The sequence below is a fragment of the Ixodes scapularis genome, unplaced genomic scaffold (assembly GCF_016920785.2).
Source record: "Ixodes scapularis isolate PalLabHiFi unplaced genomic scaffold, ASM1692078v2 PGA_scaffold6__148_contigs__length_123643588, whole genome shotgun sequence".
Lineage (NCBI taxonomy): Eukaryota > Metazoa > Arthropoda > Arachnida > Ixodida > Ixodidae > Ixodes > Ixodes scapularis.
This window is the reverse complement of record NW_024609881.1, coordinates 4195903-4212750: the sequence shown is the minus strand read 5'-3', so window position 1 is coordinate 4212750 and position 16848 is coordinate 4195903. Positions and strand designations below refer to the sequence as shown.

Genomic DNA, 16848 nt, shown 5'->3' with positions numbered 1-16848 from the left:
TTACCAAATTAGCCTGTAGTTACCGTTAAAGCAACTGGTTTGTAATCGCACTCGTTATGTAAAACTGTCGCGTCTGTGCATTTTTTTTTTGTTTTTTTTTGCATGGTTTATGAATAGCTGTTTTGAAATACCTTTACCGCGACTTCTACGTGTTTAGACTATGTTTGTTGATCTTAGGTTTATCATTGTTTATGCACATAGCTTGAAGGCTAACATTCAAACTGTTTGTACTACCGTGTATGTTCGATAATACCCGTCAGCAACCGCATCATTGCATGTGCTGTTTGTAACATTTTCTTATAAATTGTACTATGTAGAGCGAAAATAAACATTTGCCTGCTTGAAATAACTCTTGTGTGAATAAATTACCTGTGATTGTCGTCCAGTGGAGCGCACGTCACAATAAAGCGAAAGCGCAACGCAAGCGGACGGAGAACCGGGTACACAAAATGCCATGGGGGCCGCCATCTTGAGAAGCAAAACAATAAAAACAAAGCATAAAATGTGGTTAGTTACCCCATCCATGGTGAGAGGGCGCTTTTACGAGTTTAAATAATTGTTTAAGGAACTTTCGCTCTTTTTGAATTATTAGGTTATCAATATAATTTATATTGTGTGAGTAATATGTAATGACTTTAGTTCTAAAATGTATTTTTATTAACACAAGGCCCTCGATCACGTGGTTTGCGATTACCACAAACTGTGGTCTCGACTTCCGGCAAGATCTGGCAACTACGCCAGGCTGGCCAGGCCGCGGTATTGTTTTGGTTTGACACGGTTTGCGAGCACATGTAGCGAAGACGTGACCGGAGAAGTGCCCCTGTGATGTTCCCGGAAGACGGAAAGTATCGTTCGTAATCGTCGTGCGCGCTTTGAAAGCGAAGGGAGTCACAGAATCCACGAGTGCGCAATTCCGTTTATTGAACAAGTTCAATACATTCGCTTGTTGAGGAAGCTTAACCTTAAGTATGCACGGCTCTGCCAAGGTTCACGACAGCGCTGTGTTGGTTTCGGCGATCTCGTTCTGTTTGGTGCAACACGGCGATGCGACAGAGCTGAAACGTTCGTGGTGTGTGTAATGCGGTGCTAACACGGAGCGCAAATTGGTTGTTGTGGGGTTGACGTTCAACCAGTTAAGTCCCATTGTCGTCAGCTGATCCAGCCAAACTGGTCCGGGAGGACGCTGGGAGCGTTTTTAAAAGTAAATCTGCCTCGTTCTGTTTCAAAATGTGGAAGATTCCTGACGCATACCGTGAGTAAAAAGCTGCGGGCGTTTTCAACAAAATTACGTCGTTTTAATTGAACAATGGACTCCGAATTGTTGTCCTAAATCTGCCGTTTTTATGCTTCGTGTTGGACTGCGTTTGCACAGCGACGTGTTGTATCATGCAGTGTGAATAAATTTGGGCACGATTTCGTACCTGCCTACAGATGCATGAACTGAGACCATTTTTACGTAGTGGACATAGTGCTTTTTTATTTTCTGTCTAGTCGCGGTCGTTAGGTGCACACGGGGCGAATCTCGACGGCCTCCAGAGCAATATGACGAGAACGTAACTAGACACGTTGGTCGCTACGCGAACGCCCGATTGCCTCCAGCCAAATAGCATTCCTTTCGGGGCGACATGGCTGCTGGAAGGCTCACTGTCGGGATCACGCATCTGACATCTCCGAAAAGTCAGCATTTGCACGCGCAAACAAACAAACAAAAAAAAAAGCATGCTAAGCAAGCAAAGAGGAAAACGAAAGAACCGCGCTATGAAAGCCAAAACCCCGCGTCGCCTCCTATCACTAACACCTGCGACAGCTGCTAAACACACACTACTTCACTTCAAGAAGTCTCACTCAAGCACCTGGGTCAGCACGAAACGACGAAACACTGATCACTTCGGCGAAACGATTAGTCGAGGTAGGCGAGACAGGCGGGAGCAGAGACTTCGGCGGCCATGAAAGAATGGCGAAGCTTTTGTTTGTGTGAATCCAAACGGAAGTGCCCGTCTTGTAAACCTTTTGTAAAGAATAATAACTCTCATCACATGGGTTATTCTTTAAACGTAAAAATATGCCGCTCAAAAGGAAATTGCAACATATAACAAAGGTTTAACAACCAAGATCTAAGCTGTCAATCAAACTCTTAGCCAATGAGAGCCTTTTGGGATTGACGTCACATAATCACAACTTCGTAGCGCACGATTTTAAACGGACGAAATAGCCGCAAACTAAAATGAGTCTCACGCAATAAATATTGCTGTAAAAAATGTTTTTTCTCGCGGAAAATTTTTTTTTGACATGCTTGTCCCAATTAGGTTATTTAAAAAAAAAACTTTTTTTTCTTTGCAGTGTCCCTTTAAGGTGCATACCATGAGCAACTCTAGTCGCAAATAGTATGACTGAAGAATGCACAACCCTAAGCAAAAGTCAGTCCCAAGTCAGGGTGTCTCCAGGGAGTGCCACTCACCCTGAGAGAGGCACTGGTTAAGAAGCGCCACCTGCCCCGACAGCAGGTACAGCTCCAGACGCCCCAGCACGCTGTTCAGGGACGGAATGGTGATGAAGCAGTACGCTGCACAGGCCTGAGACAGACAGCAGGGACACCATGAGCCGCAGCGACCACGTCACCTCTCCGCAACTGTCCAGAATATCGGTGCGCACCTTTACCGTACGGCTAACGCATGCCCTTGGTCGTATGTTCCGACTCCACTCTTCGCATATCTTGAGGTGAAAATTATGTTGTTGACTTTTTTGGTCTCTGACATTTTAGACCTCTTCGACGTGTATTGCCATGGCTCCTACACTTTTAGGGGCTTTTAGACTTACACACAATGCACTTTGCCTCTCTCAACCTTACGCGAAGAATCGAGTTAGGTTGCTAATTTTTCACATTAAATCGCAATGTCACGCGGAGCCATGGGACACGCATGTGCGACTGCCATGGCACGTGAAGTCATGCACCCTGAACATGTAACTCTGGTATATCACGTGACACCTTAGCGATCGCGTAACCTATAGCGATTATGTGAAGTTGCCAAACACTTTTGGCACTGCGGCGACTGAGCTTTCGTGAGAGAAAGGCGTTCTGCGTGAAAGGGCAACTCCGGCAACGTTGCAATAATCGGTGATTACTGAAATTGTGATAATCACTCACCCAAACTACACATAAATTTTTTTTTTGCAAAGTTGTGGAATTTTAACTTTGGTCCGAGAAGCTGAGAGGTGGCAACACTGAAAAGGTGACGTCAAACAAAGTCAGAGCCGCTTGTCCTTGACGGGTCACAAGAAGTCTGACTATGTGAAATGAACGCTGGGAAAGCTCACGCTAGCACAATGAGAAAAAACATGCAAAATATTGGGTTTTGTGGACTGCGTGCTCGACTTGCAAGTTATACAACATGTGAGGTCATCCCACTGGAGGGTGCGGGAACATTTGAATGCTGTTTTTGGTATAACCTTCATCTGCCATTTCCTCCATGTAGCTATTTTAAGTTTAAAAAATAATAAACAGCATGTCAAAAGAAAAAAAAAAAGCCTGGACATTTCATAAGTGTGTTTACCATGAAGTCTCTTAAGGCCACCCACACAAAATGAAGATAAGTGGTGAAAAAAATGAGGTAGCCTATTTTTGGGGATGACACAGCGAAACTTTATAAAAATTGATGATAAACACAGGGGCACCCGCTAGAGACCATGTGATGCGGAAACTCATACTGCAGATCGCAGATGCAACACATTCGCGTTTCACATTGCAATAAACATGCGGGAATCTGCTGCAAACTCTGTCAAGGGAAAGGATACCGTAGAATGCGGATGCAGCAGATTCATCTTTCACGGTGCGATAGACACATGGAAACCTGCTACAAACTTGCGTGCCAAGGGAATCCACGTCGCACATGCAGATCGCGGAGACAAGACACGGACACTCACTACGAACTGGCGTGTCACAGGAACTGATATTGCGTGTGTACATCGCAGAAAAAATAATGGGAACCCACTGCGAACTCGCTTGTCACACGTACCGGTATCGCAGATTGCGCGGCTGATGGGATTCCTGTCAGACATCATGTGATGTCCCCCCAATTCCCGGGGATGGGGGGGGGGGGGGGGGAGGGAGGTTCAGGGATGTTTCTGAATTTTTATGTTACGGATATTTACCCAGAAAAACAAGATGGGCAATCTCTCGGGGAGGATGCCCTTACGAGATTTTGCGGCAGTTTGCTCAGCTCAAAAAGCCACCGGATCTCCCCCTTAGAAGGACCATTCAAATGCCCCAGAACAGCCTTCAAGGGAATCGCGAAAAGGAAGCCTGTGGTGGGGACCATTCTTTTCTTTTACAACCTAGCCAGCATGTCACCAGGACCAGTACCCTAATGTGATGCGTTTAGATCCAAAGCAGATGTTGGCTATAGCATGCTGTTGGGTTTCTGTTTCACAGGCTTACATCCCCATTGTATTCCACATCTGGCAAGCCACACTCGGTAAATGATCCCTTGCCAAGAGATAGTTCTTTCGCCGCTTTTAACAAAAAATGCAATTTGTTTTTGATAAAAAAAAAGGGTAGTTGAAGAGGAAAGAAAATGCAAGTCTAATTAATTAATTAATTTTATATTGTCAGCCCACGAGGGCTATACAAAAGAGGAAATTGCTACATATAAAACAATATGTGGATGTTAACAAAAAAATAAACTAAATAATTGCACAATGAAAAATACCACCACCATAACATAAATAAACAAAGGATTAATAAAAAAAAGAAAGAAACTAAAACAAAAAAAAGTTTAACACATTTTTTCTTTCTATTTAGGCAAAAAGAAGTTCATTGTTAAGTTGCAACGTGTAGCAGGCTTTTAAGACAATATTTTCGACACATTTAAAAAAGTGACATACATGACACAGTTGTACAGGGTAAAACATCCCACCGATTAATTTTGACAACTAATTACATCAATTATTCGCAAGTGCTCGACAAACCTGAAGCTTTCGCACCGAGCACTGGTCGGCCAAAAGTAAAAAGGACAATGTTCCGTAATCCCTTTAATATGATGCTAGCCCAAAACAGCAATGCCACGTGCCATATCTGCGAGTCACTGCAACTATGCAAATAAAGAGAAGTTACCGAGGATCGACAAATCCGGCGAAAACAGGCCCGTTTGAGAAGCGAGCTTGTACGCATCAGCGGCTGTGCGGAAGGAAGGCGTCAACCACGTACCTTCACGAACGCGGCCGTCTTCCGAGTGTGATGGCCCTTCACCACCTGCCGCGTCCTCATTGCCAGCACGTTCACGTCCTGCACAGAAATGGGGGTGTCGCCCCCAAGAAGGTATTTATTTATTTACACTCAATCCCACTCTGCCCGTAAAGGCTCGTTCACACACTCACAACTGCTCACCGACTGAGTACATTAACAATATCTTGCGATCTCTTACGATGAGAAACCATCTGTCGGGTAGCCATAGAACACTCGCGATTTTCCTAAATTTCCTCTTTTAATGCGAAAGCATTAACTGTCCCATGGAGCGAGCCGACGTCATCAGTTTGAAGCGCGAAAATGGCACCTAGTTTCCCTGATCCCAAAGGTTCCATTGGCTGGTGCGTGGCGACGAGGCTCCCAATGGCCGCTGCGCGCGTCAGTTTCAACGACCGCCGCCAAATGACGCTGCGTGTCCGTGCCACCAGCGCACCGATAAAACTAACCGCCACAACCTCATGCCAATACGGGCTCTGCGCCAGTCAAAACGGACAGGTTAGCACGTGCTTGGAGGCTTCTGCTCGTCTCGCCGACAACGAACATGGCCCCGCCTCTAGCGTCCACATCGTCGCAGGGGCTTTTGCTCGTCTGGACACCCCATTGTTTCAGGACAGCCAACATGCGAACAAAGGAACTCTAGAAAATGACCGCATTTACTCGAATGTAATGCGACCACAATTGTAACGCGAGGGGTGACTTTTCACAGTGCCAAAAAGAAAGAAAAAAAGAACAAGAATGTAACGCGAGTAAAGTGAGGGGAAAAAGGTACCTCTAATTGTTGCACATAGTGGCCAACACCTGCAGTTTCTAGAAATAAAATGGGTTTACTCGTCGCTTTCGCCATCGGTGACGGCCACAACGAGGTCCTCGGAAGCCTTTTCGGCCGGGCTCACACTTGAAGAGCAATTCACGCTGGAGCCTCCACCCATGGATAGTCGATCCTGTCACATCTAGCCGTCAAGCTGTGGCAGAGTTTCCGATTTCCTCAGCCATCAGAATTTCACCTCTTTTAAAGCGGGCGTCGTACTGAGCTCGTTGCGTTGCCATTTGCTCGAGTCCAGTCACAGAAGCACAACGCAGCAGCCCGCAAAACTCGGGGACTAGGTCGTGCTCGGGCATATCGGTGCTAACCAACGTTACTAAACCACTCAGTTGGGAAACTGCTATAGAGACTGCTCTGAAAAAGTGACATTGACCCGCCCTCCAGAACTGAGCTAATGGTGATCACAATGACACCAATATACACGCAAGAACAACTCGCGCGTCTTACTTACAACTAAAAATCGATATTGCGCGCGCAGATCACGGACAAAAACATCGGAATCCGCTACGAATTTGGGAACGGATACCGCAAATCGCGAACGCAGCAGATTCGCATTTCTCGATGCACTATATACGCGGGAACAACTAGCGTGTTGCGCGAGCCGATATCACGCACAGATCGCAGACAAAAATGCGGGAACCCGCTATGAACTCGCTTCTCGGACACACTGGTACCGCCATTTGCGCCGTTGGTGCGCGATTCCCGTCGGACGTTGCTTGACGTCCAATGGGAATCGGACAGCGGTGATGTTTCGGCATTTTTATGGTACAGATATTTAGCCAGAAAAACGGGAGGGGCGATATCTCGGGGGAGGGCGCTTTAACGGGATATTATGGTACTCGCATCACAAAACTCCGCGGATCACTCCGCGGCGTTCCATTGGGCATTCATGCTTTCGCATTCACAACTCAGAAGAAGTGCTTAGGTGTCTTCCGACTTTTTTGCACGTCATTCTTTCGCTAGTGCTTTTAAAAACTTTGGACGATGTTATAAATGACCATTTCTCGGACCTTTGCTTTGGAGAAATGCATTTCCAGGGCCACCTGGTAGGTGGGGCCGGCGTCCCGGTGCGTTCTCTCGTCGTAAAAGATAGCGAGAGGTTGAAAGCACCCAGTCACAAGCAAAAAGCAAATATGTGAAACCAATGTTTAAGGCGGCGGTTCTCAAATCGGGGTCCGCAGGTCCCTCGACTATCGGTCCAGCTAAACAATACGCATACTAGGTTTTTTATTATTGATGCCGGTTGTTTCACAAAGCTAAATAGACCAAACCAGATGCGCCGCGGGAGTAAAGTAGATTATTCTCCATTTAAGAGTGTTTTTACACATTCCGTTATCTTAATCTACCTTTTTTGTCATCGTTAACCGTCCAATAACCCCCCCTTTCCAAGGATGGGGTCCCCTATCACTTCCACCGATCCAGAAGGGGTACACCAAAACATCAGTGGTTGCACTTTAGGGCATTATAAAAGCGAGAGGGTTACATATTTAAAGCTAAACAATAAATGTGGGGAATATGACGCACGAAAGAAATGAGGATGGCAGCACGCTCCAATCTCGCGCGGTATGGACAAAAAATGATGCGAGACAATGGGATGCACTTGGGAGAAATAGTGCAACATCCTCAGGCAGTTTTAATTCTCAAATACAGTCAAACCCATTTATAACGAATGCGATAGTTCCGCGAAAAGTGGTAGTTTTATCAGTAGTTCGTTATATCCGAAATTACTTTTAAAACACATTATAAATAAGGATAATGAAGCTGGTATTGGTAGTTTCACTCTGCCAGCTCTTTATTTAAAGGGGCCCTGCAATCATATTTAAGCGCCTACCTTTTTTGCGGTTTCCACACTTTTTGCAGTTCGGGCAAGCCAGCGGGCACAGAGAGAGTAACTAAATATCAGTGCGTCATATTTTAACCAGACGACGCGGAAACCTCTTCCACCAACGGAGGCGACCCGCGGTTCAGAAAGCGCGCGATATACGACGTCTTTGGTCCTGGCCTTTCTACTGGTCAGAGCCGCTAAAAGCTTCATTTTAGTCGAAATACAAAATATAAGTGGTGCGAACCGTTTCGCTTATTTATAAAAGTAGCTTTTGTTCAGTATTTTAGATCGGAAAAGAAACAAATGCAGTTTATAAAGTACGGAAACAAGAAATGACCCGTCGACATACCCGCCACCAAGCGGTGGAAAAGGTGGCGTACACTAGAAAGGAATAGTGGGATCAGGCGCCGACACGGAAAGGCCCGGACGTACGCGGCGATGCTGCGGTTGTAGGGACTGGAGGATTCGACCGGCATCGAGCGTTCCGAAGGCCTTCGGCGAGCGGCTTTGTCTGGCGGTTCGCCCGTTTTGTAGTATGGCAGTGCGAAGTGGCTCCCATTCTGAACTGATCTTTACCCCGTGTTTGCTGTCGTTTGTGGCCAATAAAGTGTCATGCCGAACTAGTGTTTAATCGCGCAGCAAATGCAATGCGAGCCGCCCTGGCTGCCAACTTCATACAGCCTAGCCAGAACATGCTTTAGTGGCGCCCTCTCGAGCCGTCGACACGGAGTGCGGCAACCGTGAGCGCTCGCTGAGCTCACTACCCCTCGTCTAGTTCATGGCCACTCAAGCAACCAAGGATGTCATGGAGGAAGTTATTTTTTGCTTGCTTTTGTATTTTTAACTTGCCTATAACTTCTAAAATAAAGCGAAATTCGAGAAAAGAAAAGTTTCATTAAGTTATTACGTTCAGTGCGCTCAGGTTCGGTGCAAATTAAAAATTAGTAAAAAAGTCATTGCACGGCCTCTTTAAAGGAACTGCTTGCACGATTCTAATGCGGCCCCAATTCTAACGCGCAGGCAGATTTAGCTTTCCGATAATCAAAAAGTAAATTGCTGCCGATTCTACTGTGCAAGTAAAATAATGAAGATTGACCACATACCTCACAAAACAGATTTTATGAGCCCCACGCAAACACAAAAATAAATGCCGTGCACTAGTCCGACAATGGTTCTCCGCTGTCCACAAAGGTAAAACTCTTGCTTTGGTCTAAAGCGTTTTAAGTGCTGTGCTTCTTGCGCATGTACGAGCACGCGGCCATCGCCTCTGGCAGGGTCGTCTTTCAAACACTTTGCGAGCCCGTCGGGTATGCTTGGGATTGCGAGGCCACGCAGTACTGTTTCACTGTTATCTTTTTCCGCCAGCGTGATGCCCTTTCGTTCAAATAAAGCCTCCTAGTAGATTTTTTTTCCCCATTTTAAAATGACAGACACGAGTCCGTACACGCGAGAGAATGTGCACGATACGGATACAAATGGCGAACGTGAACAAAAGGTCACGTTGGCGATGGGGATAGCCACCTCTGAGCATAGAGTTTTGAGTATGCAAGCAGACAACGAAGGAACGCAGCACGGCGTGAGTGTCAACCACTGATCTCCACTAGAGGAGGCTGGACGGCGCATTGAGCAAACAGGTATGAAGCCACCGGAAGTAAGCGGCTTGTCCCGGAAGTGAGCGCTTGGCAGGCTTTGTAACCCTTCCAAGTGTTGGTTCGAAAAGCGACGAGGGCGTTGGATTTTCGCTTGTTCCCTCAAGAGAGCCTGCTTGTTGCACAGTAAGAGCGCATGCAGACCGGAGAAGTATCATGGGAAACCATTTAATGTAAACATTTGAGATTCTAGTTGATCGAGTGTGAATATGTCCCAAGTTCCAATGCCTCATTCTCGGGATTCAATCCAGAATGGGACTATTATAACCCGATCCAAGACGCAAAAAAGCATGGTCCAAAATATCGACTGAATGCACTAGGAAGCCCAGCAGACGCCCGACTTCCAAGACAAGCATCAAACTTCCGATGGCTTCACTTGCGCCAGGCTCGGAGTGCAGCTAAGCGCCATCCAGCCCCTTATAGTAGAGATCAGTGGTGTCGACTTCCCTCCTTCTCCTCCTCTTCGCCTTCTCGCGCACACACAATCAGTGGACTACGAGACTCGGGAGGGCGATTTTGCTTTTAAGTTTCATTTCCTCCCTGGGGAAGTATGCCGCGCGGCCATGGAAATGACCTTGAACGTCCCCCGGAGCACCACGCCCGAGATGTCACTCTTTTTATTTTTTTTTTTTTTTTTTCCGAAAGCAGATTTTGAGTGTTTGTTGTAACAGTATGAGGCTTTGAAAAACGGTCATTTTATCTGGACCAATTTTAATGGGTAGGGTCTTGAATTCCTATATTATCTGAAAGCTGGTCGTTATAACCGATAGGTCGTTTTACATGTGGGATGATTATAAGTGGGTTTGACTGTATTGTTTAGTTGTGAAGAAGCATCTGAAAAAACTTAGCCCGGAGTTTTTTTGCCGGGCAGCTAGAAGTGGCCAATTTAGTGAGTCTTTCACTCTTCATTCACTTTGATGCCGATGACAAGTATTCAAAACAATCCTAGCACTCCGGTTCCACACTACTTCTACCTTCTCAATTCGTTTATGAGAGGGTTCCACACAATATAGGCATAGTCTAGAATTGATAGAGTACATGCAAACAATAGTGACAGATTTTATTTTTATTACAGTCTTGAAATTACTTTTGAGAAAGCACCAGATTCTGTTGGCCTGTTTAGTCGCGTACCCTATTCAGTACGCAAATTCCACACTCCCTGCTATACGGGTAGAGACCGAGCCACAGGAAAAGACGAGAGCATGCAAGGACGTTGGAATGCCGAGCTCTGGATCGAATGAATAGCGGGTAGACTTGGAGTGTTTGTCTCTACTGTCACCGACCGATTATTCGGACTTCGCTGGGACCGAAAAAAAGTGAGAATAATAGAGCAGTCCGAAAAATGAGCAGATTGAAAAACTTGCCTTTATTACTTCCAAGTGGGCTAAAAAAAGCCGGAAATAGTGCCTTGTTTCAGGTTACGCCTGCGTGCCTTGTTTTAGGTTACGCCTCCGTTTCCGTTCGGCAACTTTCTGTTAGCTTGAGAATCGCTGCCTTCTTTTCTAGCGTTATGGTCGAGTACTTTCTGCGCTTCGTAACTACAGATCGCGGCGGCAGAAAAACAGATGGGGCCATGACGTCCAAACCAGCGTTTTCCGAACGAGATCAGAGGCTCAAATCCACGAGCACAAAATGGCGACTGGCGACGCGAAGGAACGAAAACCAAAGCAAAATGATAACATGATGATGATGATGACGTGCAGCTAAATGGGAAAAAAAGGGCTAGCATAGCGTCACCTAGCGGTAGGACTCAGGAGTGCTCAAGTAGCGCTGCCAAACCAAGCCAATCCATTTGCAGCCAACATAAAATTCAAAATGGCCGCTTCTCGATGGTGTTTTCCGCTGATCGCTTGCGACGATTTTGTCCGAATAATCGAACTTTCGGACTTCAAGCTGTTTGAAACATTGGTCGTGAATATACACTATTTCTATGGGGTAAGTCACGGTTCCGCCTTTAGGTCCGAAATATCGAGCAAGTCCGAATTATCGGAGTCCGAAAAAACGGTTGGCGACTTGGGAACACATTCAAACAGATTCGAACATTGAGTGGAAACAAACGCAGCTAGCTCCGGATTTACCCACTATTCGTTCCAACCAGAGCCCAACACACCAACATTTCCGCACGCTCTCCTCTCCTCCTCTCCTTCCGTCTTTATCCGTATAGAACACATAAGATGTTTTCGAGGCAGCTTCCCCCCGCACCACCGACCTGGACCAGCTCCACCAGTACGGGATCGAGCGAGCTGAAGGCGGCACGCGAGTCGACGTAGAACGACAGCTGCTGCTCGAAGTCCCGCCCAAAGCTGATGTGCTGCAGGAAGCCGCAGATGAGCGCGGCAATCTGACGCCTCTCGTCCTCCAGGGTCAGGGCACTGGTGGGCGGAAGGACCGAAGAACAGTTGTCACGACCCTCCCCGTCTGGTCCGGGGATCACTCACTTGACCGAGTTGTGCATGGTCTTGCAGATGTACATGAGCGCGTTCACGATGACCGGATCGTGGGTCACCTCCTTCTGGTACCTGCGAGAGATTTTGGCAGCTGGCATTAATGCAGAGTAGTCGGTTCTAGGGTGACCGAAACACTTTTTCGACCGGTGGGTTTGGCGTACCGTTCCACCCAAAATAGAAAGTGGATGTGTTTCTTGCTTTATGTAACGACGTTCCCTCGTGTAATGCCCGGAAAATAAACATGCTCCAAGCCATACCCAGCTCTCCAATTGGTTATTCGTATTGCCGAAGACGCTCTTGCCATTCCAAGAGTCTTTCTCTCGTGGGGATCGGAAGCTTGCGGGACACCGTAAGTTCTGTATTTCCCAAACTAGAACGTCATTTTTCTCCTCTCAATTAAGAACGCTGCGATCATGAATACCGATTTCTCCACTTCTTATGATGTGCATAACTTACAAACTTCTTGGCTAAGTTGTCACAACCTAAGAAGCTCTTAGTGAATCTGGCCTATGGTGTCTCAATAACACACATCAGATTACAACTTAAATAATAAGAAGCACCTTAAGAAACCAAAGCCTTTGTAGACGCAGGCTCATACTATTAGGAGACTACAATTCTTCAAGGACACAGGACCCTGATATTGCTCAAATTTCCAGAAAAAGATCCTGAAGGTCAGGACCAGGCCACAAGGCCTTGTCCTGTCTTGGAGCTCAGAACAAGAACAGGATCCTGAACATCAAGTGCACATAATTATATCCCAACAACCACTGTCAGATCAGAGAAAGACGATGAGGAGAAACTGCCTTCTAACTTGAGAAAGGCATGAGAACCAGACCACATGACCATGTGCTGTCCTGGAGGTCAGAACGAGGACAAGGTCACAAGACAGGGTCCCGAGGGTTAGGTTCACATGATGGCATCTCATTAAACCCTGCCACAGATAAATGAGGAGCAATGAAAAAGGAATGCTCCCCCATTCGAGGAAGGCATCAGAACGAGGCCAGATGACCTTGTCCAGTCCTGGAGGTCAAAACAAGGACAAGGTCAAAAAACAGTCCTAAAAATCAGATCCACATGATGGCATCCCAATGAACTTCGTCACAGCTCAATGAGGGACAATTATAAAGAACTGCTCGCTTACGTGGGGAAAGCATCAGCACGAGGCAACATGACCTCCCTATTCTGGAGGTCAGAACAAGGACGAAGTCCTGAAGATCGAATCCACATGATGGCCCCTCAACAGACCCTGTCAGATTAATGAGGAACAAGAGGAGGGCACACACTTGAGGAAGGCATCCATGATGTTCTTGCAGACGTCCACCTTGACGGACTCCTTCTGGAGAAGGTCAAGGAACGGGAGGAAGTGGTCGATGGAGAAGAGGACTGCGAAGTCGTGGACATGCACCAGGATCCGGTCCACGACAGCTCCCAGCTGGGTGTAGTGGTTCTCAAAGGCACGGTCCGGAACCATCTGCTTGATGATCGCTCCGAGGAATGTGTTGATCTCGCGCTTCTGAAACGGCATAGGGGCACCTTGTCAGGGAAAAGTCACATTTGGGGTTTCACTTCCCAAAGAAACGAAGAGCATCAGGAATGCCCCAGGATTAATTTCGACTTCCCAAAGACCTTTTAGACTGGTATCAAAATCTTGTTTACATAGCACCTCCTCCACAATAAGCTTCCTTTAGATTGCGGGCACCTCGGCTGGGATTAGAACCCGCCACCTGGGGATCTGTAGGCTGGTACTTTGCCTCGGAGCCACCAATACAGCTACTTTGTCGAGGATCGAGAAGCTGAAGTATGTGCCTCACGTAGAAACAATTTTCGACTTATGCTGACATACACATGCGGTATTCATAGCCAACTGTAGCAGAGTTCGTTGCTGCTGAGCACATGCTCATGGTGAGTTTCCACAACCTTAGGTTTACCCTTCTTGTCAGATGAAGGGGTACCTGCACTGCGAACAAAGCCTTGAAAAGGACTGTCCGATTGACAGCTTAAGGGGGACACTACCTTGAATTGCACCTTTTTTCCAAACAATGCATATTCAGACCTGCAGAGTTTTGGCATGTATGGATAACAAGGAACACTCTCACAAAGTCTTGTCAATCTGCGCTGACAAAAAATGTCAAAAATAATTATTCTTTATATGTTGGTGAGACGTGCTGCACTGCAGAGCACTCGTCACCCAAAAGTGAACATAGCTGAAAGCAATGTCAGTATATCAGAAGAAGTTTGAAAAAGACATCACCTACACTGCTAGAAAGAATTTGACATTTAAGATGCAAAAAAAAATTTTCAAAAAACGTCATCTTGAAACTTCAAGTGCATTTATCTCAGCTTCACTTTTTGGCAGCAAATCCCACCTTAATAAAACTATTGTTTCAGTAAGAAACTACCGAGAGACTTAATATTTCCGGATTATATGCCAAATTTTTATCGAGCCGGTTACTATTAACTTAAATTTCACATTTTGATGTTCCTTTATTATGAAAAATTGTAAATTACAAAACTTGGCAAATGTAAAGAAAAAAATAAATAGTATTTTAATAAAAAAATTTTTACTTGAAAAATGCATATTTTCTGAAACTTCTTTTCATAGTAACCGGCAACAAGGATTTCAGTATGCATTCTACCAGAAAAATATGTGGTGATCAACACCATTCCTGAACGATAGATTCATTGAGCAGATTCCATGCAAAGCTATGCTTTACTTCGCTTGGGGGGTATAGAACCTCATAAAATTGGTTCACAGAGCTGAACCTTTGCATGCCCTACTTCTATATGGCTACAAGCACCGCAAATTTTACGCCGATTGAGTGAGTGGTTCAAAAGTGGACACGCCCAGGTAGTGTCCCCCCTTAAGTACCTAAGTTTTCGCGCTCATTACGTCGAGGGAGCCTACATATAGACAAACACCATTTCCATTTTTATATATAATGTCCCAAGAATAATTAAACCTTTCATGGGCGTGTGTACGAAACTGCACCCCGAATTTCACCAGTGTCAAAGACTGACATCTGTAGATGCTGCGTTACGTCACATAACGCTAAGGATCGTCAGATGGTTGAAATAACGTTGGTCGACGGATGTCTCGTATTTTGTATTTAATTATATAGTCTCCTAGGCTGCACTTTACTAAGGCAAAGCCTTATATTTCTCATCATTCAGTCGACCTTCAAAGTCCTTAAGCGAAAACATGTCGACGACGCGAAAACTACGAAAACATGTCGGCAACATGAAGGGTACCAAAACCCGCAGTTTGCCGCTGGACCATGAGATGGTGTTACTTGTACCAGAATCGGCGGAGGCGTGCGTACGGCACAAATCCAGTGGGAGAGGAGGACACTCTCGTTCGAGCAGTGGTGAAGAGCAGGCGTGCGACATGCCTCGAGATTAACGGCGCCAAAAGTTTATCGTCAGAGAGGGCACTGTTTTCAGAGGTTTGCTATAACCGAGATTGGCGCTTGGGCTTTTGCCTTCAAGTCTTCTTGAACCTAACATAAGAGACCCTGTGAATTTTTGAAATATGTTTCTTGTAATGTAGTTGACAAGAGTGTGCAAAAAAGTTGCGCCTTTTAGCAGTATATCACTTGAAAACGGCCGTTTGCTACGAGCAAACGCAGGCCGTTTTGCGCATACACAACTACGACGGCCACCGATTGGACAAGGAGCACTTGCAAAGAGAAGGATGCAGATTTTCCACTGAAGCGGCATCTGTGTCCATATATCGACAGATCCACTGGATCGGTGATGCGACTGCGGGTCGTTCCCTTGAAGGCAATGCCCGCTGGTCGAAGGCAAACGACGAATCGTTCAAAATGTCTGCAACGTTTCTAAATCGTCACTTGACTCGGACAAGCTCGGTGAATCATAGTCACGCTTCATTTTCACATGTGGGCCAAACAGAATTGGGCTGCACGCGTGCTAAATATAACTTTTGGCATCATTTCAAGATGGCTTAGCTGTCGGATTCGGTTTCGCCGCATAATCAAACCCACTGATCCGGTTTGGGCAAGGAGTGGGTGGACATAGCTGAATATTGTTGGCACAGATCACGCCTCAGCCTACGAGCCGTCTGTCCGCCTAGAGCTCAGCTCGTAGCTCTCTTCTGTGAGATGATGGCTGCATAAGTGGGATCTCCATCGTGACGGGAACACTGTGCCCCCTATGCACGACGACTATCCATTTTGCTTTTCGCTGCACGTCTCGCAGAAAAGTGCAGAACGTCACGTCTTGGCTCGCAGGTTCTGCCCGGTGGTTGGGGCACCCAACCGGGCAACAAATATCTCACCCATCCATGAAATAAGTCGAACACAGCAACAAAGATGAAGCATGCTGCGGCATTCACTGGCAGGCAAACGACGAGACAGAAATGATCGCTTTGCGTTATGTGACGTCAGAGCTTCATTGTTTCTAACGAAAGCACCGTTTTCGCTGGGATGCGATTGGAGCAGTTTAAAAATCAACTACTCACACAGAAAGGCATATAAAATTCAGGTATTGCATGGACAATGTGTTTCGAAGCAATAACAATGATACTTAATTGTTTCCTCAAACACAAAATTTGACCGGACAGTCCCTCTAAATTTATGGCATCCAGTAAATACTGCCCATTGCTAAGGAGGATGGTAAAATATTCTCGGTTATTTTTTCCAGTTCATTTTTCAAGGAGCTTAAAGCAGTCTTTTGTCTTCTGCAATCTGTCTGAAACAATTTCTTGTTCTGATCCAAAATAGAGAGTGCATTAGATTTTCCCTCGATATGTCATGTGTTGTAGGAAATCGCGTACCGCCGCCGATTCGCCATTTCCCCCGTGGTCCGTCAACAAACCGAGTCCAGCCTGGTTCTTTCACGGGAGC

The 16848-nt window shown here is 46.1% G+C and overlaps 1 protein-coding gene across 1 annotated transcript in view; it reads right to left on the bottom strand.

Moving 5' to 3' along the window:
• The window catches only part of LOC8037786 (VPS35 endosomal protein-sorting factor-like), a 92305-nt gene that overhangs the window by 26575 nt on the left and 48882 nt on the right, over nt 1-16848 (bottom strand). The window contains exons 16-20 of the mRNA XM_029993274.4: nt 13270-13499; nt 11978-12058; nt 11749-11911; nt 5204-5281; nt 2459-2573 (exon numbers count right to left, since the gene is read on the bottom strand). Coding sequence (XP_029849134.1) covers nt 2459-2573; nt 5204-5281; nt 11749-11911; nt 11978-12058; nt 13270-13499 — 667 coding nt within the window. The remainder of the gene's footprint in view (nt 1-2458; nt 2574-5203; nt 5282-11748; nt 11912-11977; nt 12059-13269; nt 13500-16848) is intronic.